Genomic DNA, 26,024 nt, shown 5'->3' on the forward strand with positions numbered 1-26,024 from the left:
GTTGGACCTGAGGTACTCATTCCATACGCCTAGGGCATCGGGAGGTACATCAAAAGATCACAAGATGATCAATTGTAGCTACACAGTAGACTGTCAGAGCTGAGGTCCTGCGGTAAATGCTTACGGATCTTACCACCTCATTTGTATTGTAGTCAAGTGACCGTGTTGGTGCACATTGCTACTTGACTTTAATCATTTTCACAAATGGCAGTTTGTTTATGTAGTTGGTTGCTTATTGTGCGGGAATCGGCTTTCGAGTGCAGTGTAAACAAGAACTATGTTGCTTCTATTGTAAATGCTAATAGAAAAGTAAAGCTGTGAGGATGGGTTGCGAATCGTGCTTGGGTATCTCAATGAGTAGAGCACTTGCCCGTGGAAGGTAAAAGACCCGAGTTCGAGTCTCGGTCCGGTACACAGTTTTAATCTGCCAGGAAGTTTCACATCAGCGCACACTCCGCTACAGAGTGAACATTCATTCTGGGGAAAAAAGTAAATTACCAGGATACTTTAGCCGCAAAGCAGCGAGGGCCTCCGGGAACAGATCGTTTGACTGAGACGATGACGAAATCAAATAAGCGTGTCTACGAGCGAACATTTAACAAGGAAGTGTACAGTTAGCCAAGTTGTTGCGTGCATGCAGCGTAAGAATATCTGATTTTGAGCCCGAAAGTAAATTATTGAACTAAAACTCGTACATCTGTTAGGGATATTGTACATTTGTCCGAAAAAATGGAAAAGCTCGAAAACTTACACAAAAATGCGAACTGGAAAGTTGCGAAAGTTTACATATTATCTCTTTATTGCCCTAAACTGTACTTCATTATGTACAAAACAACAAAATTCCACAAAAAGATAAGTCAGATAAGTTATGCACCTTCTTTTTATTATTATCATTATTTCTGTTGTTATTGGCAGAAACTGTAGTTGTATAAACTTATTGATAAACATAACTGTTGTGCAGCAGATGCTATTAATTTCTTCTTCTTCTTCTTCTTCTTATTATTATTATTTCTGTTTTTATTGGCAGCGATTGTAGTTGTATAAACTCATTGAAAAGCATAACTATTCTGCAGCAGATGCTATTAATTTCACACTCTCAAATTTTTCTGAAGCTAAAAATTTGTGAACACCCAGAATGTATACTCTCGTGCCGGCACTGCTCCTATAGCCCGTGCGACAGTACGAGATCCCTGACAAATCGCTAACATTGTTAGGTAAGCCTGCACAACAACCGGCTAAGTAGACGCCCGCGTGACGTGTCAAGTAGTGTGGGGGGTGAAGCCAGGCATTTGACGCAGTGACTGATTGTTGCGATTAAGAGAACTCTGCTTCTGAGAACCAAACAGTGCTAGCAAAGAAATAACTTGTGCGATTACACCGCAACGCAAGATAGAACACGCAGTACGCAGTCAACGGCAATCACCGCCATTTAACCCTTAAACTCTCTCAGATCGTGGGAGAATTTTCGAACTCGGTCTCCATGGTCAGTTCTGGCGGAATGCTTAGATACTCCCCCTACTCTCATAAAATCGCCAACCATACGATGTTTTACTGTCGCCTTCGTTGTTTGTTGTTGACACGTGTTATTCAGCGTTATTCACGTGTTTGTGTCTCCTAGAGCGCGCCTCGTAACTACGCACCAGTAGTACCAACTGTGTTCGCAGGAACGTGTCAATTTTAAAGATCCCAAGTTTGATGAAATTGTTAGCAGGCGGATCGAAGAAGATGTCAGTGATATCGAACAAGACATAGACGAGAAAGACGACGGTTTTACTATACCTAATGATGACAATTCTGCTAGCGAAATAGAGGATCTTCCAGGGGAAGAACTTGAGGAGAATGGTGAAGAAGACTTTCGTGTTTCTACAATAAAATACTTAAAGTTTTAGTTAGAATCAAATGTACAGGGTGATTCAAAAAGAATACCACAACTTTAGGAATTTAAAACTCTGCAACGACAAAAGGCAGAGCTAAGCACTATCTGTCGGCGAATTAAGGGAGCTATAAAGTTTCATTTAGTTGTACATTTGTTCGCTTGAGGCGCTGTTGACTAGGCGTCAGCGTTAGTTGATGCTAAGATGGCGACCGCTCAACATATAGCTTTTTGTGTTATTGAGTACGGCAGAAGTAAATTGACGACAGTTGTTCAGCGTGCATTTCGAACGAAGTATGGTGTTAAACCTCCTGATAGGTGGTGTATTAAACGTTGGTATAAAGAGTTTACAGAGAATGGGTGTTTGTGCAAAGGGAAAAGTTCTGGACGGCCGAGAACGAGTGACGAAAATGTAGCACGCATCCAGCAAGCATTTGTTCGCAGCCCTATGGGGCACTGAGAATCCGCGGGAAACAACTCAGTATGAACGTGACTCGCCTAAAGTGAATGTTTTCTGTTCCATTTCAGCCAATAAAGTTTTTGGTCCCTTTTTCTTCGAAGGTGCTACTGTAACTGGACTACAGTATCTGGAGATGTTAGAGAATTGGCTGTTCCCTCAGCTCGAACAAGAAGCACAACAATTCATATTTCAGCAGGATGGAGCGCCACCACATTGGCACTTATCTGTCCATAACTACCTGAACGTCAACTACCCGAGGCGATGGATCGGCCGCCAGGCAGCCCGTGACAGAGCACTTCATCACTGGCCTCCAAGAAGCCCTGATCTTACACCCTCCGATTTTTTCTTATGGGGGTATGTTAAGGATATGGTGTTTCCGCCACCTCTACCAGCCACCATTGATGATTTGAAACGAGAAATAACAGCAGCTATCCAAACTGTTACGCCTGATATACTACAGAGAGTGTGGAACGAGTATCGGGTTGATATTGCTCGAGTGTCTGGAGGGGGCCATATTGAACATCTCTGAACTTGTTTTTGAGTGAAAAAAAAACCTTTTTAAATACTCTTTGTAATTATGTATAACAGAAGGTTATATTATGTTTCTTTCATTAAATACACATTTTTAAAGTTGTGGTATTCTTTTTGAATCACCCTGTATTATGAGTGTTCGTACAGGAAAATGTAGATCTCAGCACTGGATCTGTTTTGCAGATTTTCTTTTTCTGTACATAACAACTGCAGTTTCTAAGTGCACGTTTAAATCCTGGTATATATTTTTTTGTGAAAATTCGCTTCCTGCAGAGATACCATAAAATTCACAATGTAAAATTAACTTCTTTATCAATTTGTTTATGTGTGCTATTTAAAAAAAAACCTCACAAAAGTAAGTGATTTTGTGTGATTTACCAGTTAAATCTCTGCTTAAATGTAGGGGTCCCAGAGCCCACACCTCGTAGTATACGTTAAAGAAAGGTCACCTCGTGAGTTAAGCGCTACAGACTGCTGTAAGATACGTAACTGCTGATAACTTCGACATATGCTCCGTCTACGTTCTCATTTTAATTAAGCCCGTTAACACGTAACAGTCGCCTGGCACGAGTCTCCACAGTCTCTCCTTTTCGTGCCTTCCCGCAGTTCCCTGTTGATAAGAGAAAGCCTCGTATTCGTCACCTAAAGGGGACTGATGACCAAAGAAGTCCCATAATGCTCAGAGCCATTCGTCACCTACGGCACTTCTGGAACACGCCGCTAGTCTAGGTGTCTGCGATATCGTAGTGTCAGCAATCTATATCCCTAACATCTGCGCTTTATCTGACACCGATAACCCTTCCGTTATCGTGTCAAGCTCGAATGCCCCCCACGTATTGCCTGCACAGCCTCGTCAGTGCCTATGGCGCTGCACTACCACCTGTCCCTAAGTGGTTCGCCACGTGGTCGCAGTCGCTTGTGCGCAGTCTTCTCTTTTCTCTTTTTCGTGTCCGAAAATCATCAGCAGTAAGTTACATCACTGTATAGCCTCCCAAAGCTCCGATAGAGCTGTTGACAGGGTTCATCTCTTGGACCTGACCGCAACCAGGAATTGTGTCCTCCTCACCACACAGGCCACATCCCGGTAGTTTGGTTGTAAGATCCTCTCCTCGCACAGCAATAACTTACCGATCATGTACCAGAGCGCATCGTCATCTGGCAAACAAACTGATTCTTGTATAAGCATGCTTGAACCGTGTGGAACTGCGAGGAATTCGTGCATGCACAACTACAATTGATGTAATTTCTGTGAAATTTCTAATAATAATGTGATTGCTATCAGTTTAACAATTGTCCACCTGAACGTGTATCAAACAGAGTTTTGGCATTGTGTTTACAATTCTTTTTGAGTATAAATTTTCTAAGCGTCAGAATTACTCTTTCTTCAGCGAATTCCAGCTGTTTGCTACAATATGTGTCATACAATTAATGTTTCCTCAGCACTGTTATCTCTTTGGCAGGAAGCATTTAATTTTCGGATGATGATGATGATGATTGGTTTGTGGGGCACTCAACTGCGTGGGTACCAGCGCCCGTACAAATTCCAAACCTTTGCTCAGTCAAATATCGCCACTTGCATGAATGATGATGAAATGAGGAGGACAACACAAACACCCAGTCGTCTCGAGGCAGGTGAAAATCCCTGACCCCGCCGGGAATCGAACCCGGGACCCCGTACTCGGTTTTCGGACGAGTCATCAAAAATAATGTGTGAGAACTTTTCTTACACTGTTATAAAAAGGTACTTCAGATATTTATCATTCACGTCCGGCTTTTGCACAAAATAAACGTTTACGTTTCATGAATACCTGACAGATGCTGAAATAATTTCTACATGCGATGAGAATATATTAGAAAACGATGAATACAGAGAAAACTGATACGGGGAGTCAGATAATATTAGCAGTTCGAGATTAAGGCCAGTGGACTTATCTGGTAAAGTGTCACTTACTGCCTCTCTCGTGCCTGAAAAATTTTACTGCGAAGTTTTGAGCCAAGAATTTTTGCAGATTACTTCAGTTAGCAGCAGTGAAAGCAACTGAAAAATGGAAAAAAACTTTTAGTAGACAGTAGCAGGTATTTTATGTAGTGTTGATGAAGCTTGCCGCATTGATTCTTAACGTAAATTAACGTCTACAAGTACATACACCACATTCTGCTGCCACTCCAGTTTTCCTCTTAATTTCTTGCTTATTCCTCTGAATTGATGGTTGCCCTTTTTTGTTTTTTAAGTGATAAATGCGAAGGGAATCAGTAATTGATGAGACAGCGTTTGGCTGCCGTTCGCTTCAAATATTTAAGGCCATTGTGTCAAAACATTCCGGTGAAAAATGCACGCTGCATGCGAGCTCGTGGCTTTGTGTCATCGTTTGTCCTGAAAGTCATCCTTTTCAAGAAAGAGTCCAACCGTTCCTTCATAATTCATAAGAGGGAAAACTGTTACTTGCAGTGACATTGTGCAAACACAAGTTACGAAGTTGAAAAGAAAAAAAGGGAGAGACCATTCATTTAGTATACCTTAATTTCGAGTGTGTTTATGTAACAGATCACGTGATGTTCGTTTTTAAATTCATAGTAGTTACACAAAAATATATCTCAAACAGAAGACCAGTAGCATCTGCTCAGTAAAGATGGCGTTTCTTAAATTCAACCTGTAATTCAGTGACTTTGTCTGAAGAAACTTGTTCGCATTTTTAGAAGAACTTTACCTTTGGAACGAGACATTACTTCCTACCACGTATTTTTAGGTGCTACTTAACCCTGCACAATACTTCATTATTTTAATCAATAATCCTCTGTTGAAAAGTATTACAACAAAAAATTAATATTTATTCCATAAGTCACCAGCAGAAAGTCACCCTGCCATCGAGCTGTTGATTTCACTTCATGATGCCAATGACGGTCTGCATCATCTATAGTCTAAGCATGTACATTGATACGGAAACAATGCAGAGTCGTAGTAGAAAAGTATGGTGAGATGTACATACATTGGATACACACGAAATTTAACTGCACTATCACATCTGTACCAACAGACGTTTTGGCTGTCGCTACATATACCGAAAGACAAATATCGACGATGCTCGTTTCGTTTATAGCAATTTTAGCGTTACTATCAGGTACCATCATAGCCACAACATCGGAAATCAGTGCAATATTAAATTTAATTGATGAAAGGAGAAAATATAAAAATGCAGTAAACGAAACAGGCAAAAAGGAGTACAAACGTCTCAAAAATGAGATCGACAGGAAGTGCAAAATAGCTAAACAGGGATGGCTAGAGGGCAAATGTAAGGATGTAGAGGCATATATCACTAGGGGTAAGATAGATACTGCCCACAGGAAAATTAAAGACACATTTGGAGAAAAGAAAACCACTTTTATAAATATCAAGAGCTCAGATGGAAAACCAGTTCAAAGCAAAGAAGGGAAAGCAGAAAGGTGCAAGGAGTATATATAGAGGGTTTATTCAAGGGGCGATGTATTTGAGGGCAATATTATGGAAATGGAAGAGGACGGAGATGAAGATGAAATGAGAGATATAATACTGCGTGAAGAGTTTGACAGAGCACTGTAAGACCTAAATAAGGCCCCGAGGTAGACAACATTCCAGTAGAACTATTCCAGTAGAACTACTGATAGCCTTGGGACAGCCGGCCACGACAAAACCCAAAACTCTTCCATCTGGTCAGCAAGATGAATGAGACAGGAGAAATACCCTCAGACTTCAAGAAGAATATAATAATTCCAATCCCAAAGAAAGCAGGTATTGACAGTTTAATAAGCCACAGTTGCAAAATACTTACACGAATTCTTTACAAACGGAAAAAACTGGTAAAGCCGACCTCGGGGAAGATGGGCTTGGATTCCGTAGAAATGTAAGAACACGCGAGGCAATTATGGATCAAAAAATGGTTCAAATGGCTTTGAGCACTATGGGACTTAACTTCTAAGGTCATCAGTCCCCTAGAACTTAGAACTACTTAAACCTAACTAACCTAAGGACATCGCGCACATCCATGCCCGAGGCAGGATTCGAACCTACGACCGTAGCGGTTGCACGGTTCCAGATTGTAGCGCCTAGAACGGCTCTGTCACCCCGGCCGGCGAGGCAATTATGACTCGACTACTTATCGTAGAAGGTAGGTTCACAAAAGGCCAAATTACGTTTATAGGATTTGTAGAATTAAAGAAAGCTTTTGACAGTGTTGACTGGAAAACTCTCTTTCAAATTCTGAAGATGGCAGGGGCAAATACAGGGAGCGAAAGGCTATTTAAAATTTGTACAGAAAACAGATGGCAGTTGTAAGAGTCGAGGGGCATGAAAGAGAAACAGTGGTTGGGAAGGGAGTGAGACAGGGTTGTAGCCTATCCCCAATGTTATTCAATCTGTATACAGAGCAAGCAGTAAAGGAAAAAAAAAATAAAAATTCGGAGTAGGAATTAAAATCCATGGAGAAGAAATAAAAAACTTTGAGGTTTGCCGATGACACTGTAATTCTGTCAGAGACAGCAAAGGACCTGGAAGAGCAGTTGAACGGAATGGACATTGTCTTGAAAGCAGGATATAAGATGAACATCAACAAAAGCAAAAACGAAGATAATGGAATGTAGTCGAATTAAATCACGTGATGCTGAGAGAAATAGATTAGGAAAGAAGATACTGAAAGCTGTAGATGAGTTTTGCTATTTGGGGAGCAAAATAACTGATGATGGTCGAAGTAGATATAAAAGGTAGATTGCTGGTGGTAAGGAAAGCGCTTCGGAAGAAGAGAAATTTGTTAATATGGAGTATGGTTTTCTTTTCTCAAAGTATTTGTATGGAGTGTAGCCATGTGTGGATGTGAAACATGGACGATAAATCGTTCAGACAAGAAGAGATTAGAAGCTTTCGAAATGTGGTGCTACAGCAGAATGTAGAAGATTAGATGGGTAGATCATGTAACTAATGAGGAGGTACTAAATAGAGTTGGGAGAAGAGGAATTTGTGGTACAACTTGTCTAGAAGAAGGGACCGGTTAGTAGGAGGCATCAAGGGATCACCAATTTAGTATTGGAGGGGGGCGTAGAGGGTAAAAATCGTAGAGGGAGACCAAGAGATGAATACTCTAAGCAGATTCAAAAGGATGTAGGGTACAGTAGTTACTTGGAAATGAAGAAGTTTGCACAGGATAGAGTACCATGGAGAGCTGCATCAAACCAGTCTGTGTACTGAAGACGACAACAACAATAACTGTCTAACCGTCGATTCTACTAAACTATGTTAACAGTCAAGTATCGGGAGCAGGTGCTAGCAAATGTGCCTCCGCTCAATTAAGTCAGCAGTTCAGGATGAATGATGGAGGTGAGATAAGATCCAGCTACGATCACTGAAATACAAATAGGCTGCGGGGGTTTGCGAAACACACTGTTCCAAAGTCGGTAAGAAAATAACAGGTACGATCAAAACGAAATCTCAGATGCCTCTCTGAGTTTCAAACGACACTTGTTGTATAATTCTGTTGAATTCTCCGATTTCTTTACAAGTGAAAGACCGAATTTAATCTCTCCATCTATGTATATTTGACTGGCTGCTGTCCGCAGCCCGTGGTCGTGCGGTAGCGTTCTCGCTTCCCGCGCCCGGGTTCCCGGGTTCGATTTCCGGCGGGTCAGGGAATTTCTCTGCCTCGTGATGACTGTGTGTTGTGTGATGTCCTTAGGTTAGTTAGGTTTAAGTAGTTCTAAGTTCTAGGGGACTGATGACCACAGCAGTTGAGTCCCATAGTGCTCAGAGCCATTTGAACCATTTTGATTTGACAGGCTGCTTGCAATGAAAGCTCTTTGTTCCTTAGAACCTAAATTATCATTGGAGCTAGCCCAAAGAAATCCTGCTCGTGACGTCTCACATACGACGCCCAGCGCCGGTTTGTTTGTCGTTACAAACAAAATAATTTCTAAATCGTAATTTTACGAACTCATTCCATGTAAGGGTCTCTAGTGCGGTATTCGTTTTATCGATATGTGTTAACAGAGACAGTAAAACAGGAATTGTTATTGCAGCAGCGCTTGCCACGGCAGAGCTGTCGCTGCTGCCTTACTGGCAATCCTTGGGTGTTTTACCGACCCTGTTAATACACTCCTCGAAATTGAAATAAGAACACCGTGAATTCATTGTCCCAGGAAGGGGAAACTTTATTGACACATTCCTGGGGTCAGATACATCACATGATCACACTGACAGAACCACAGGCACATAGACACAGGCAACAGAGCATGCACAATGTCGGCACTAGTACAGTGTATATCCACCTTTCGCAGCAATGCAGGCTGCTATTCTCCCATGGAGACGATCGTAGAGATGCTGGATGTAGTCCTGTGGAACGGCTTGCCATGCCATTTCCACCTGGCGCCTCAGTTGGACCAGCGTTCGTGCTGGACGTGCAGACCGCGTGAGACGACGCTTCATCCAGTCCCAAACATGCTCAATGGGGGACAGATCCGGAGATCTTGCTGGCCAGGGTAGTTGACTTACACCTTCTAGAGCACGTTGGGTGGCACGGGATACATGCGGACGTGCATTGTCCTGTTGGAACAGCAAGTTCCCTTGCCGGTCTAGGAATGGTAGAACGATGGGTTCGATGACGGTTTGGATGTACCGTGCACTATTCAGTGTCCCCTCGACGATCACCAGTGGTGTACGGCCAGTGTAGGAGATCGCTCCCCACACCATGATGCCGGGTGTTGGCCCTGTGTGCCTCGGTCGTATGCAGTCCTGATTGTGGCGCTCACCTGCACGGCGCCAAACACGCATACGACCATCATTGGCACCAAGGCAGAAGCGACTCTCATCGCTGTAGACGACACGTCTCCATTCGTCCCTCCATTCACGCCTGTCGCGACACCACTGGAGGCGGGCTGCACGATGTTGGGGCGTGAGCGGAAGACGGCCTAACGGTGTGCGGGACCGTAGCCCAGCTTCATGGAGACGGTTGCGAATGGTCCTCGCCGATACCCCAGGAGCAACAGTGCCCCTAATTTGCTGGGAAGTGGCGGTGCGGTCCCCTACGGCACTGCGTAGGATCCTACGGTCTTGGCGTGCATCCGTGCGTCGCTGCGGTCCGGTCCCAGGTCGACGGGCACGTGCACCTTCCGCCGACCACTGGCGACAACATCGATGTACTGTGGAGACCTCACGCCCCACGTGTTGAGCAATTCGGCGGTACGTCCACCCGGCCTCCCGCATGCCCACTATACGCCCTCGCTCAAAGTCCGTCAACTGCACATACGGTTCACGTCCACGCTGTCGCGGCATGCTACCAGTGTTAAAGACTGCGATGGAGCTCCGTATGCCACGCAAACTGGCTGACACTGACGGCAGCGGTGCACAAATGCTGCGCAGCTAGCGCCATTCGACGGCCAACACCGCGGTTCCTGGTGTGTCCGCTGTGCCGTGCGTGTGATCATTGCTTGTACAGCCCTCTCGCAGTGTCCGGAGCAAGTATGGTGGGTCTGACACACCGGTGTCAATGTGTTCTTTTTTCCATTTACAGGAGTATACATATCGACTAAACGAATATCGCGCTAGATTAATTTGGGACCACCTTGTTATTTTGTTTGTAATGATGAAGAAATCGATGCTTTCCATCGATGCTGGGCGTGAAATGAGATACATGATTAACAGCATTTATTTGGGCTGCTTCCAGCTACACATAGCAAAAACGAAGTTACAAATATCTGCCGAAAGACCGTAGAAAATGCTCCTGACGACTCGTAGGACAGACACCCTGTAGATAAACTTTGTTTTTACTAATTATTAGCTCTCCAGATCTTAGTTCAGTTCGTTTCAATCACCATATAACAAACGTGTTTTGTGTATGAAATCGATCTTCTATTTCTACTGTAATGAGCTCTATTATGTAACAAACTGACTGCCAGCTTAATTTACAATTATATGCGATATAAACTGAACTAAAAGACGAGCCATGTCGCCATTGTGACATACGATAGACTGCTGACATAGCTATGTCTTCGTGAACTACAAGTACAAAAGAAGCTGCCGCAACTGTCTGTCCGTCGAGCTGGCTCTGTATTTCCTTTGGAAATAACATTCTGGTGGCAACATTGACATCAGCCACCTTCGAAATCGAATCATCTGTCTCTTTCAATCATATATTCTCACTTGAGCTAAACATTAAAAAAATAAAAATAAAAAACCGGACATAGGCCTACATAAACGTCTCTTTCGTCATTCATTCGCATTTCAACAGTAAGATAACCTCTTAAGAAATGAATTTGAGGATTTAGGAATGCATATTCGCAGGAATCGGTTTATCTGCCAAAAATAAACATTAGATACATCTAAGCATTAATTTACAACGTGGAAGTGGCCGAAATGATATGGAAAATAAGTTAAGTTACTGTACGATCTTTCAGACGCAATTTTCGGGTGGTGTTAAAATTACCATTAGAATGACACATGTGGGATCACAAAGTGATGACACCTGCTTCATAAAATGTTAATAACAACAAAAAACATTTACAGTAATCAAATATCTACGAAATTTCATGAACCACGTGATGCACAGACGACAAACTTCGTACCATAGTGTGTGTTCCGGTAGAGATGCTAGCAAATGAGCCAAGATTATCTACAACATTATAGGTTAATAATATCATAATATGCACCAAAACAGAGGCAGTGCATTTGTCTAGTATGTAATACAGCGTTACTGAATATGTCTTGCTATTTTAGTTATTTATAAACAGTAGTCCTCACAGTATGGAGCGAAAATAAGCTACGACTGATTCACGTCGAAGTTGCAAACCGATAACTAATCGAATTACATGACTGAAATATTGTTACAAGGATAAGTATTAAATGTAGAGTAAATAACACCAACGAAGAACGTAGACCTCACAATTTCTGAATTGGATGATCTATTCAAGAAAAAGAGCGTCACAAATTGAGCAAGTCAGTAGCGCGTAGGTCCAACTCTGGCCTTTATGCAAGCTATTATCAGGCTTGGCACCGAATGACAGAGTCGTAGGATTTCCTCCTGAGAGATAACGTGCCAAACTCTGTCAAGTTTACACGTTAGATCGTGGAAACCCCGAGATGGTTGGAGGACCCTGCGGAACGTTCTCAATGGGGGAGAGACCCAGTAACGTTGCTAGACAAGCTAGGGTTTGGCGAGAAAGAAGACAAACAAGGCATTCTCTTGGTCAAATGTAAGCCCAGAATAGCTTGCCATGAAGGTAAACAAAACGGGGCCTAGAAAATCATCGGCTTATCTCCGTTCCGTAAGGGTGACGGGGATGACAACCAAAGGGGCCCGCTATGCACCCCAGATAACCACTCCCGGTTGTCGCGTCGCATGAAGGGCAAGGTTGGTTGGTTGGTTGGTTTGAGGATTAAAGGGACCAAACTGCAGAGGTCATCGGTCTCTTGTTTCATAAACACACAGAGCACAAGGAAACCATCCATTAGTCATTCGAAGCAGAAGATAAAAATTCCAGGGGAAGAAAATCCCCAAGGTCAATAATAAAGAAACATTGACAACGGAGCACAGCAACAAAAACAACATAGAGAAGAAAGGCAGAAGAAATTAAAACGCACAGCAGAGGACTGTGGCTGGCTGATCACGAAAATAATAGGATGAGCCAGCCACTCTGCAACACGTTAAAACCTCCAGCCTAAAAGAGTAGGGTGGAGTCGAATTACAACACAAAACAAAGTAAAAGATACAGCACAAAAGAGGGTGACGCAACAAAATTAGAGGGACCTATAAAAGCCACTTGCTCGAATAAAACTTAAAACACGATCTAGCCCGCATCTCGTGGTCGTGCGGTAGCGTTCTCGCTTCCCACACCCGGGTTCCCGGGTTCGATTCCCGGCAGGGTCAGGGATTTTCTCTGCCTCGTGATGGCTGGGTGTTGTGTGCTGTCCTTAGGTTAGTTAGGTTTAAGTAGTTCTAAGTTCTAGGGGACTGATGACCATAGATGTTAAGTCCCATAGTGCTCAGAGCCATTTGAACCATTTTTTGAAAACACGATCTGCCATAGAGACATTGTCACCTAAAAGAGATGATAAATCACCCTGGAGATTAAAAGCACGCCTGAGAGCAGTTAAAAGAGGACATTCCAACAACAGATGGGCCACCGTCATGGTTGCACCACAGCGACAATGAGGGGGGTCCTCTCGACGCAGCAGATGACCATGGGTCAGCCAAGAGTGACCAATGCGGAGCCTACAGAGAATAACAGAATCCCTGCGAGAGGCCCGCATGGAGGAACCCCACACGGTCGTGGTCTCCTTTACACGCCGCAGCTTGTTGGATACAGACAGAGTGCGCCATTCGTCTGCCCACATCCCAAAGACCCGACGGCGTAACACCGATCGGAGATCAGTGGCCGGGAGTCAGGTAGGTATCCCACCGCTGTCCAGGACGACTCCAGGCACATTTTCGTCCTGGGATCACATTGACTGGTGTACAATTATCTTCAGTCTTAAGTCCCGCTTGGAATTGAGCCCCGATGACCAACGAAGACATGTCTGGAGACTTCTGGGCAACGGTGGAATACCGACACGACTGTCGGCCCCGATACGGCCCGACATCCAGGAGCATTTGTCTGGGATGCCATCCCTTTAGTTGTCATCCGCGACAGCAGTACGTCGACGATATTCTACGCCCCGTTCTGCTGCCCTTCATGGCAAGCCATCCTGGACCTACATTCCAGCAAGATAATGCCCGCCCGCACACGGCGAGAGTTTCTAGCGCTTGACTTTGTGGTTACCAAATCGTACCTTGGCCAGCAAGGTCGCCGCATCTCTCCTCAATTGAGAACGTTCGGAATATTTGAGCAGGGCTCTCAAACCATCCTGGATCCAAAGCGCCAGTTGGGCAGAATTTGGCACGATATCCACACATCTACAGCTCTATCAGTCAGTGCCAAGCCAATTAACTGCTTGCATAGAGCCCAGAGGTGCACCAACGCACTGTTTGTGAAGCTGATTCTCTTGAATAAATCGTTCAATTTTTCAGAAATTGTAATCATTTGTTTGTACATGTACATCACATCTGTCGATCTCCGTCCCATTCGGATAATTCCTTCGTGGTACGTCTTTTTTTATCTTGTAGTGTATTACAACAACCTTTCGTATCCACAGAACTCGTTTATTAGCAAAAATAAATGTTAGGTGCTTCTCAGTACATATTCCCAACACAGATGCAACATTGCTCAACTTATCACTTTGGCTACATTGGAAGCTGCGGCACTAGCCTTCGGTTTAGACCATAGAACAGGAATATCAATGGCGAGATCAACAATGCGCAAGAAAGAATTCTCGTTAGCAATATGGACATATTACTTGTGCCCATGATGCGGTGTAAAGTTTACCGTAAGTGCCCTGCAGATTTTGAATGTCGAAACATCTTTAGTACAGATATATTCCGCAACAAGTTACTGTGTATTTTCTACGTGCAATTTAATAAGTTTCATTTGATATCTGAAATCTAAATGGATTAAATGTTTGAAGAGACAAATGAAAAGGACATTTCGCTTTTTTGGGACAACAGTCAAATGTCAAACGTAACAACTGTTTTGTAGCAGGGAAGAAAGAATAGGAAAAACTATTAGTAGGTTTTGCATTGCATTGTACCGTATTCCCTAGTCTCTGTTCTAATAATTTATGCTACGGTGGCACTATGAAATGGCCTCCTGACACGATGTAGGTAGGAGTAGTATATAGTTTTCCGTTTGACTACTTTAAAATAAGCAAAATAGTTTGGAGATGTGTATATTCAGAGTCAGTGATTTCAAGTTTCATATATAAATGTTATCTGCAGATGAAAATTCCTCGAGTGTGTATGCCTTCGACAGGTTGAATGGTAGCACATTCCCGCACCACTTGTCTCCGAAATATATGATCATTAAATATTAACTCCGGATTACACTGTGTTTAGATATTTTCAACGGATGAAGCTCTGCTTCATAATATGATAACTATAATTAGATCTTTTTGCTAGTCACCTATAAAATGTTGCTTTTTCTCCGACATATTTCAAATTGCATCGGTAGCAGCAAAAATTCAGCGTCGCTGCCAAAGAATCTTTGAAAGAAACAGGACAAATATAAAGGTGGAATATTAAAATTTTAGTGTTCGTGCAAAACGTAGACAACATCGTCGTTCCAACGTCATCTGACTATTTCGGTTTGATGTTGGCGATAGGCACAGTATGCTGCAGTCCCTCCGCAGATATTCCTACATAATGGCTTTGACCAGCGACGTAGTGCACATTTGTCAGGCGACGAAACAACATGGCGACTGTAACATAATTTCCTTAGGCATATTCTGAAGCGAAAATAAAGCAGTAACTTTTGATTATAACAATTTACTGCTTCGGTATAGAAATACTTTGAGTTATATAAACGTTCACAGATTAATAAGGGAAACATACATCGAAAAGAAAACGAACCGGGTATCGTAAAGAAAGCTGCGCAGCTTTAATAGGTATAAGGACATACACCACGAAAAAAAAATCGTCAAGCATTCGAAGATATTATCAAAAATATACTTTAGCCTAATTAGAACCACGATACATAACGTATTTAATTATATGTCGGAAAGAAAAGGAATCGAGTATCGTAACAAAAGCTCTGCAGGTGTACTGGTTGGCATTCACAGTGTCAACCAAAAACAGTTACCGAAAAGAAAAAAAAAATCCGACAATTCAACGAAGTTTAGAATTCTACCCGAAACAGAGGAGAGAGTCTTTTGATTCTCATACAGAGCAGAATACACACACACACACACACACACTTCTCTAGAAACCAACTGAAATGTGAGAAAACTTAACTTCATAAAAAATTAAATTCAAAATACAAACCAATAATGATGTCACAGTAGCAGTCGCCAGTCAAAGCTGAGCTCTAAGAACCAAGTATATATTGGCATTTGCAGCTGCAAATACATATAGACACGTAATAACAAATTTAACACTGGGATTTCGTTTTCCACATTTGCAGCATCCTGGTGTTTCTATTATCGATACGTATACCACAAGACTCTGGACATAATAACTAGAAAGTGCTGGAAAATTAAACTGTCTGCTTCCAGACTAACACAGATCTCAGGTTATGCTTCGGATAAGTGTGTGATCACGACGTAGATTTCGGGTCTGAGACGGTCTCATTAATAACATTTGAGACATATAATGCCGAAGTACTGTTTATATCAATAAAAGAAAAGCCTGTAAGCGGGATGAGGAAGAAAATAAAGAGAGGAACGTCTATAAAACGGGAGTAACTCGTATCATTTTGTCACCACAATGAAGATTTGTATTTTAGACGAAATTATCAATAAATTTCCGCATGAAAAGTGTGTGTGTGTGTGTGTGTGCGTGTGCGCGCGCGTGTACGTGTGTGTGTGCATGTGTGTCAGTAACGAACATCAGTATGTGGGAGACACGGACTTTAAGGAAAAGGTTGTCAACAAAACTGCGATAGTAAAAGACCAGTTACTTTGTCCGCGGTTTTTCCGATGTGTGCTGCTGTTGGTTCGAGTGGTGTACGATGGGAAATGATCACGATGTATCATGAGTCGGATGTGGGTGGCCAATCACACTGTTCGTTCGTAGTTTCCTGTGCTTCGTAAATGAAGTTAACCACATCCTCAGAAAGTTCGGCAAATTCGGAAATATGACCGCAACGACGGACGTAGACCTCGAGCGCCGCTACACAGCAATATGTTACCATGACGACTCTCTTTGTCCTTTGTTTATCACCTGATTGGCTACGACAAACTATAACGAACTGCCAAGAGCAGCACACAGTAGAAGAGCCGCGGACACCTTGGCGCTCCCGCTGATCCGATGGTCAGACGCATTCAGCCTATGGGACGTTTGTGGGACGTAACAGTGAGACAGCAAGAGAGGGCAAAAGTCCGGATCAGGGCCAGTGGCAGTCCCGTCGGTGCTTATCTACTGCTCATAGGTTGTCAACGTGTGAGTTTTCGCGTAGCCAGTGAAATAATTTTTTGGCATAACCAATGAGAGGCGAGAAGAGGGGCAATGTATTTCTAGCGCCGAAATTGAAGTCATTGCCTCGTTTGCTATTTTTCGGTGTATTAGTTTCGAGAGAAATATTTTGTGATTACGGTAGCGAGCGCTATAAAGCTGACAGATGTTGGCGCGTGTCTCACGGATTAATTGCAGACACGAAAGTGTTTGAAATGTGGTGGTGGAATGAATACGCAATCGGTCTGCGCGAGCACACTAAGTAGACCAATGTATTTTAATTAAAGTATACGAGAAGGCAGGTGGAGTTTTTATCCATAACAGAGTCGGACGTTGGATGTGTTAATAAACATTGATCCACCTAGCTACACCCATGACTTTATCAAAAAAGCATTGATCCACCTACCTCTTCCGATAATTTAAGTAAAAACCATTGATCCACTGAGTCAGTGTGCTCTCGCAGATCGATTGCGCTGCAACAGTGTGTAGAGAAATATTTCACGGCTTTTTCGAATGATCACGGGTTGCGACGCTGACGTCGGTTTGCAGATACTAGCTGCGGCTCAAACGAGGAGCAATCCTCGTTTACATCAATGTTGCATCCTTTCTTTCGAATATATTACTTCGAAACACATCATTGCATGTTACTCTGTAATTGGTTCGTAAAACAAACACCTGATACACTTTCTCGTAATTTTCAAGATTGATTGCCTATCGAAGTCGCTGGGTCCAAACGATACATATCGAACGTGCGATCGGAAGTCAATAATGCGACACCGGTGGCGGGCGCTGTCATCAATTATTTGTGATCGTCATTTTTATCTGTTTTCCGTCGTTCTCTTACTTGCTCCAAATTATATGTATCTCCGCGAATTATTTGTGAGTTGCTAGGAAACCCAGACGATTTATGTCGTTAGTGAGTGGGATGACTGGTGTTCTTGACGTTTCTTCGGCGGATCCTCTCACATGGAAGAATCTAGTTCCATGTTTATCCAGCGTAGAAAATTGTTCGACTTTCTGTCGCAAATATGGAGTACTGCCGGAGGAGGAAAGAAGGGACTGTGTACTCTGTGGTGGTGCGAAGTGTGCAAAACTTCGTAACAACAGTTTCCACGCTGAAATACCGTTACAATTTCATTGCGGACAGGTCGGAAAAACGAGGTTCGACTCTTCCAAATTATCCATGCAGACCACCGTAATGGACTTGACATGACAACACCGACGCCGAGTTAGGTAAATCGTCTCCTTTGGAATTACAAGTATTTTTTTAACGCCCTTCTTTTGTTGTTGCTGTAGTGACCGACGTAAACATACTCATAATACCCGCCCCAGAGTCGCATAATCAATTTACGATCGCACGTTCAATATGTATCGCTTGAACCCAGCGACTTCGGGTCTAGTTTAGCAGGGGATACAACCCGTCGGCTTTGACCAATGACGTCAGAATTGGCCAGAGAGCATCTATTACAAAGATGAAAGCTGAGAAAAATGTTCAGAAACAAAGGAATGCAAGAGAGACAAACTGTACTTCACATTTATAAGGGCCAGTAGTATTTTCACGTTAGCGATATCGCGTGTTTGTATCTGAGTATTTCTCCGCAAAATACAATGGAAAGAAATGAATGAAATATATTACTAGCAAAGAATACATCACATTACATGTGTGTCAGTTGTACCTCGAAACTCTTTCGAACTGTATTGCTTAAGTGCAGTACGGGATACAAGTTCAGCGTACGTCGATTTCTTCGTTTTCACTTGAACGATGTATCCTCCGCTTCAGTAAACCCTAAGTGGAACACGGGATACAAATTGTAGATGTGTTGTTTATTTGGTCTCCGCTATTACTAACAGTCTTTTGTTACGTACATATCAGTACTACTAATGACGGAAAGACCTACGTATGTAATATGTGTATACCAGACTTCCGTTGACCTCTATATATGTACACTGGAAACGAAAAGTTGGAAATAGACGTACGTTACATTTGCAACCTGTACCTCAATTGAACTACACGGAGACACGAAGACGACACATGTACAATTTGTATCCCGTACTTCACTATGGGGTACAGTTTTCTTGTTGCCATGGACGCTAATAGTATCCCATTCGTTACAATTGTTATCTTGCTCGCCAACTGACATATATAGTGTCAGTGTATAGGCGAAGTGAAGGACGGGATACAAATTTTAGTTGTGTCGCGGGTTTCGCCTGTAATATAGCAAGTACCACATTTCGAAAGCTTCTATTATGCTGAAGATTAGATGGGTAGATCACATAACTAATGAGGAGGTATTGAATAGAATTGGGGAGAAGAGGAGTTTGTGGCACAACTTGACGAGAAGAAGGGACCGGTTAGTAGGACATGTTCTGAGGCATCAAGGGATCACAAATTTAGCATTGGAGGCCTGCGTGGAGGGTAAAAATCGTAGAGGGAGACCAAGAGATGAATACACTAAGCAGATTCAGAAGGATGTAGGTTGCAGTAGGTACTGGGAGATGAAGAAACTTGCACAGGATAGGGTAGCATGGAGAGCTACATCAAACCAGTCTCAGGACTGAAGACCCCCCCCCCCCCCAAAAAAAAAAAAAAATTATATATATATATATATATATATATATATATATATATATATATATATATATATATATAGCAAGTACACATTCGACAATGTCGCAGTGATACTAGTACTGGGAAACGAAAGAAGATCGACAGCTGAGAAATTTCTCTTACGTACTTCACAACACGAAAATACACATATTGGTGGAATAAAACAGTGAAGTATGTCAAAATAGTGAAATACAGTGAAAGAAGCAAATGGAAAAGTGAACTTACCACACGGAAATATCGAGGAATAACCGATGCTCGGGTAGACAGACAGTAACGAAAATTACATACCCACAAACAGACAAATCCATTCCTATAATGAAAATAAGACACTAAATATTGTTCTACAATAACAAACTAATACTCTAAATTACCTCAATATCATTACGAATAATTATTTTAATGTACACTGACAGCGCTTATCCGGAGCACAGAACTGTTTTACTATCTGTGCCTCGAAGTGAAGACATTACTATGACTAATGTATGACGTCATTGGTCAAAGCCGACGGGTTGTATCCCCTGCTTCACTAGACCCGCGACTTCGGTAGGGAATCATTCTTGGAAATTACTCACTTTCTTTTCTTCCCATCGTACGTCGCGGCAAGTGCTGATAACACTCCTGCATGAAACACGTAGGTACGCCACAAGAGACTTTTGACTGAAGACAGGTGTGGACTAAAGTAGCCGAGTATATTACTGAAACGCGAAGCTTTATTTGAGGGACAGCACTACGGAAAGGAATACATTTAGCACGAAATGGTGGAGGCGCGACGAGGTGGATGTAGGCTCGCGTACTAGTGCTGCTCCGGGTCGAGGCTGAGGTCGGCGAGGAACCTCTGGAGCGCGACGGAGATGTCGGTCAGCAGCTCGCGCAGCAGCGCCGTGCCGTGGCCGCGGCGGCCGTTGTAGGCGGCGACGAACGCGCTGACGGCGTCCTTGTGGCGGCAGAGCGGCGAGCGCGGCGCCGCCAGCCGCTCCCGCTCCGAGAAGAGCGTGGTGACGGCGGCGACGGCGCGCCGGCACAGCGGGCAGCGGCCGCGCGGCCGCCGGCGCAGCGCCTGCACGAGGCAGCGGCCGCAGAAGGTGTGCCCGCAGTCGGTGGCGACCGCCAGCCGCAGCGCGTCCAGGCAGATGGAGCAGCGCTCGCCGGCCGCCGCCGCGTCGCCGCCGTCCCGCCGCGCGAGCGCCAGCGCCGCCCCGCACACCATCTTGCCCACCAGCATCAGCCCCAGCGCCACCGGCACGCCCACCACGATGAAAGCCGAGCACAGGGCGTTCTTCGAGCCGCGAAACCACCACGGAGCCGGCGTCACCGCGTCCGCCCGACTGGCCATCTAAACTCGCAGTCGGCAAGTCTGCGCCGCCGCAATTTACTCGTCTCCGAGCATTTCCGCACGTGTCGGCCTCAGATGTTACTGCTATTGCGTCTCCTTTGTTTCTCACAGCTATTCTTTGAAACGCTGCACGAATCTACATACTCCATAGACCGTAGATAACAAAGACTGCGCGTGGCGTCATTTTACTGAAACCGGATCTAGTGAAGCAGGGGATACAACCCGTGGGTCAATTCTAGTGTCCGATACCACCCGTCGGTTTTGACCAATGACGTAATGTGTGATGTTATTTTGTTTGTGCCGCAGATTGCTGTCGATGAATGTTAAATGATTTCTCTGGATTTCCTCGTTACTCGCGTATATTAAAAATTCGATGTAGATCGTTTTGTTTTCATTTCGTAATTTGTTTTCGGCATCTTTTGTTAGTGAAAGGGGACTAGTGCAGCAGGGGATACAACCCGTCGGCTTTGAACAACGACGTCACAAGTCGCCAGAGAGCATGTATTACAGAGATGAAAGAGCTGAGGAGAATGTTGAGAAACAAAGGAATGCGAGAGAGATAAACATTGATCTTGTCAAAAGCATAAGTGTTTTTTGACTTTAAAAAAAAAATCTCACGAGATAGAATAAACTGATCCTACTTTATTAAGCAATATCTTGTCAAAAGCCGAGAAGCGATTGTTCTTAATGTTCTAGCTCCCTTCAGTACGTAATAAGTGTTTTTTGACTTAAAAAAAAATCTCACGAGATAGAATAAACTGATCCTACTTTATTAAGCAGCTCCCTTCAGTACCTAATAAGTGTTTTTTGGCTTTTAAAAAAAAATCTCACGAGATAGAATAAACTGATCCTACTTTATTAAGCAATATCTTGTCAAAAGCCGAGAAGCGATTCTTCTTAGTGTTCTAGCTCCCTTCAGTACGTAATAAGAGTTTTTTGGCTTTTTTTAAAAAAAAATCTCACGAGATAGAATAAACTGATCCTACTTCATTAAGCAATCAGTAAAGAAACGATTTTTTGACTTAAAAAAAAAATCTCACGAGATAGAATAAACTGATCGTACTTTATTAAGCAGCTCCCTTCAGTACCTAATAAGTGTTTTTTGGCTTTAAAAAAAAATCTCACGAGATAGAATAAACTGATCCTACTTTATTAAGCAATATCTTGTCAAAAGCCGAGAAGCGATTCTTCTTAGTGTTCTAGCTCCCTTCAGTACGTAATAAGAGTTTTTTGGATTAAAAAAAAAAAAATCTTACGAGATAGAATAAACTGATCCTACTTCATTAAGCAATCAGTAAAATGATGCACCCAATATCAAGCGATCGCTTTTAGATTTACATTCAATTATTTTAATGATAGTGCTTATTAGAACACAGAACTGCTTTATTATCTATGCCTCGAAGTGAAGACATTACGATCTATGACTAAGGAATGACGTCATTGTTCAAAGCCGACGGGTTGTATCCCCTGCTGCACTAGACCCAGTGAAAGTAGTCGTGATTTATAAGGTTTTGATTTCTGACGCTGTTCGTTATGAATGACTCAGTTGTTTTTATTACGAAATTCTGCTTCTGAAAATGAGTGACCATATATCAACTATAAAATTTTTGCAATCATTCGGCGTCATTGCTGAATTTTACAAGTGCAGTATCTGTGGAACTTATATGGTTTTGACGAAGGTTGCGTCATGACGAACTTCCGACGAATTCATGTGGAGGTGCAGAAAAGATAACATATGGAGATACATACGCAGGGGGACATGGTTCGAAAGATCGTGGCTGAATTTAGAAGTAATTGTCATGCTAACCTACTATTTTTGCTATGGATTTTCTTGCAGATCTGTCACGCACGAAGCAGGGGTTTCCTGTGGCACTGTAGTCGACTGGATCTCGTTTTGTAGAGAAGTCTGCGGGGAATTTACAAAGTATAGGGGGGGGGGGGGGCAGGCGTTATAGTTGAAGTAGATGAGTCACATTTTGGAAAGAGAAAGTAGGAAAGGGGACACGAGGTTGTTGGGCTTTGGGTTTTTGGAGTAGGCGTTTCTGGAGGAAATTGTGCTGATGATGTATTTAGGGTTGTACCAAATCGGACAAAGGAAGTCTTGACATCTTTAATAGAAGAATATGTGGAAGAAGGTTCTGTAATCATATCGGATGGGGGGTTATCATCATTTGGTCGTGAATCACTATATTCAGTTTAAAGATTATAAGCCGGGGGCATGTACTAATACTATCGAGGGGTATTGGGGGGCTATAAAATCTGTTGTCGGGCGAGGAAAGAGAAGGATTTCTTTGTTGCAAGGCCATTTGGATGAATATTATTGGGGCAAGAGTATTCTTAATGTCATTGTTTATTTCTTGCATTTATGAAAGTAGTCAGCAAAATGTGCAAACCTCGTTTTGTTAGTTAGGTGTTGGTGGATCTGAAACTTTTTTCTTGCTTTATGTTTTATGATACTGAATTGTGCCAGTGCTACTTCTTTGGTTTCTCTGGAGGGAGGTTTTTCTGTCGTTTTAATATTTTCTCGTTTCAGTGGTGGGCCGAGGGGTATTGCTGTGTCTTTGTCGGAGGTTTATGTTATTGACTCGTGGTTTCATTTTTTTAGTATTTCAAAGTTTTGCATCTGATTGAGTGCGGGTGGTAGGGAAGAACTGATTTGGTTGGTACCTCATTCGTACCTGGCAGTTTGTGTTTCTTGTTATTTTTTTCATTAGATTATTTCTTGTTATGTCCTTATTTCATTCTTGCCAGCCTCGATCTTTGACTCCTTTGAAAGTTATACGCGGTAAGTTTCTTTTTATGTAGCCACTTTTATGTTTTCCTTTTCGATGTTTCTGCTACACTTCTCTTATTTCTGTCACTCCTTGTGTATCGATTTTACTGAGTGTTATTTGGAGCTACTGTAGCTGGTGTGTCTTTCGTGTAGCATAGTTATCGGTTGTAAGGTTTGGTCATTTTTACGTTTTATTTCTTTGCATGCAGTAATGTATATAAAGATTACCATTTTTTGAATGTCTAGTCGTATTCTGTAGTTCACTAACAAGATCATTTTTAAGCACGTTTCTGATATAAGATTTTTGCGCAACAAACAGTAATATTGGAATTGGTAACTATAAATTACGTCCTACATAGGTTGCTTCTAGTTAACGATTCCAACTATTCGACGGTTCATTATTTAGATCGTTTTTGCAGTTCGTGTGGAAAATATAATATAATATATGCACTCGTGATTGCTCTCGTGTTCTTATTTATTTCAGTCATCTTCAACTCGTTTAAATGAAATTCGCGCGTAAATAATAGTCGCGTTAAATATATTATTTTATGGCCTGTTACATTCGTTTGTTTTAAGAGTATGATCCGTTCCATTCATAGATTGTCCATTGCAGCATCTTTTTCCTTACGTATGACGTCATTGGTCAAAGTCGACGGGTGTTATCGGACACTATACCCGTCGGCTTTGACCAATGACGTCAGAATTGGCCAGAGAGCATTTATTACACAGATGAAAGAGCTGACAAGACTGTTCAGAAACAAAGAAATAGGACAGAGGAAACACATAGTTGGCATATATCAAGGCAAATAGTACTTTCACGTTAAGGATATCGCGTGTTTGTATCGTATTATTTCTGTGGAAAATGAAGGGGAAAAACGGATGGAATTATTGGTAGCATAGAACACCTCACGTCACATATATATGGGTTGTATCTCGAACCTCATTCGAACTGTATTGGTTAACTGCAGTATGGGATACAAGTTTAGCGTACGTCGATTTCTTCGTTTTCGTTAGCATTAATATTCTGTTGTTCAGTTGAACTATATAGGTCAACTGAAGCACGGGATACAAATTTTACATGTGTAGACAGTAGTACTACTGATGACAGAAGGAGCTACGTACTTAATATTTGTATCCCATACTTCCGTTGACCTATATATATGTACACTGCTATCGAAAACGTGGAAATGGACGTACATTCCATTTGCATCCTGTATCTCAGTTTAACTACGCGAAGAGGCAATAAGATGACACATACACAATGTGTATCCCGTACTTCACTATTGGGTACGGTTTCTATTTTCGCCTTTGAGGCTAATAGTATAGACTGAAAATAATAGTTTTGATAACAACAGTGACAATAGTATCCCTGCCCGCAACTCGTGGTCGTGCGGTAGCGTTCTCGCTTCCCACGCCCGGGTTCCCGGGTTCGATTCCCGGCGGGGTCAGGGATTTTCTCTGCCTCGTGATGGCTGGGTGTTGTGTGCTGTCCTTAGGTTAGTTAGGTTTAAGTAGTTCTAAGTTCTAGGCGACTTATGACCACAGCAGTTGAGTCCCATAGTGCTCAGAGCCAATAGTATCCCATTCTTTAGTTAAGCCTTATAGCTATACACAACATTTGAATCCTGCTCTATCTATCTATCTATCTATCTATATCCGAATCCCGCTCCAGCTACTGCCGGGTCTGGGTGCTGACGAGTCCTCTCCATTTGGCTCGGTCCTCCCACCACTTTTCTTCCTCCACTTGCTGCCAGGTCACACCTCTCCTTTCAACAGATATTCTCACTCCCATTTTCCACCGTGTTCTTGGGCGCCCTCTAGGTCGTTTCCCATCCATCTTTAGTTCTTCCATAATTTTGGGGAGTCTCTGCCCACGCATCCTCTTAACATGCCCATATCATCTTAATCTCTTTCTTTCAATTCCTTCTCTCATACTTTCTTGTTTGAGGTCCTTTCTAATCTCTACATTCCTTACTCTGTCCATTCTTGTTTTTCCCTTTACTGCTCTGAGAAATTTCATTTCCCCTGCTTGCAGTCTGCTCCAGTCCCTTTCTTTCATTGTCCATGTTTCTCCACCATAGGTGACAATAGGGAAGTAATAATTCTTATACATCAGGAGTTTTGCTCTTTCTGAAACTTCATTATTCCAAATCAGATGTTTTATTGTTTGGTAGAAATTGCCTCCCTTCTGTAACCTCCTACTAATTTCGTTAGTTATTCTTCCATCCCTAGATATTTCACTCCCTAAATAGGTGAAACTTTCTACCACTTTGAGGGGTTCTCCATTCAAGGTAATATTTCCATTGATTCCTTTCTCTCTTCCAAATAACATTACTTCACTCTTATCTTTATTTATTCTTAATCCATACCTTTTCATTATTTCCTTCCACGCATCAAGCTGTAACTGTACATCTACCTCTTTATCACCCCATATTACCATATCATCTGCAAA

At 42.6% G+C, this 26,024-nt stretch overlaps 2 protein-coding genes across 2 annotated transcripts in view; both read right to left on the reverse strand.

Annotated features, from left to right (window-relative positions):
* The window catches only part of LOC126101523 (proline-rich protein 36-like), a 323,227-nt gene that overhangs the window by 212,470 nt on the left and 84,733 nt on the right, over positions 1–26,024 (reverse strand). The gene's annotated exons all lie outside the window — the stretch shown is intronic.
* On the reverse strand, positions 20,260–20,799 carry LOC126101524 (E3 ubiquitin-protein ligase RNF170-like). Its single transcript, XM_049912166.1, has 2 exons — positions 20,671–20,799; positions 20,260–20,607 (listed from the first exon to the last, which is right to left on the reverse strand). The coding sequence occupies exons 1-2, from the start codon at positions 20,797–20,799 to the stop codon at positions 20,260–20,262; spliced, it is 477 nt and encodes a 158-aa protein (XP_049768123.1).

This window comes from Schistocerca cancellata, chromosome 9, assembly GCF_023864275.1.
Source record: "Schistocerca cancellata isolate TAMUIC-IGC-003103 chromosome 9, iqSchCanc2.1, whole genome shotgun sequence".
In the NCBI taxonomy this organism is placed as follows: domain Eukaryota; kingdom Metazoa; phylum Arthropoda; class Insecta; order Orthoptera; family Acrididae; genus Schistocerca; species Schistocerca cancellata.

Excerpts from the sequence above, each read along its gene's own strand:
- LOC126101524 (XM_049912166.1), bottom strand. The coding sequence starts at position 20,799 with ATGGCCAGTCGGGCGGACGCGGTGACGCCGGCTCCGTGGTGGTTTCGC. Across the intron at positions 20,608-20,670 it reads TGATGCTGGTGGGCAAGATG|CGCTGCTCCATCTGCCTGGA; the intron begins GTGTGCGGGGCG and ends GCGGCCGGCGAG.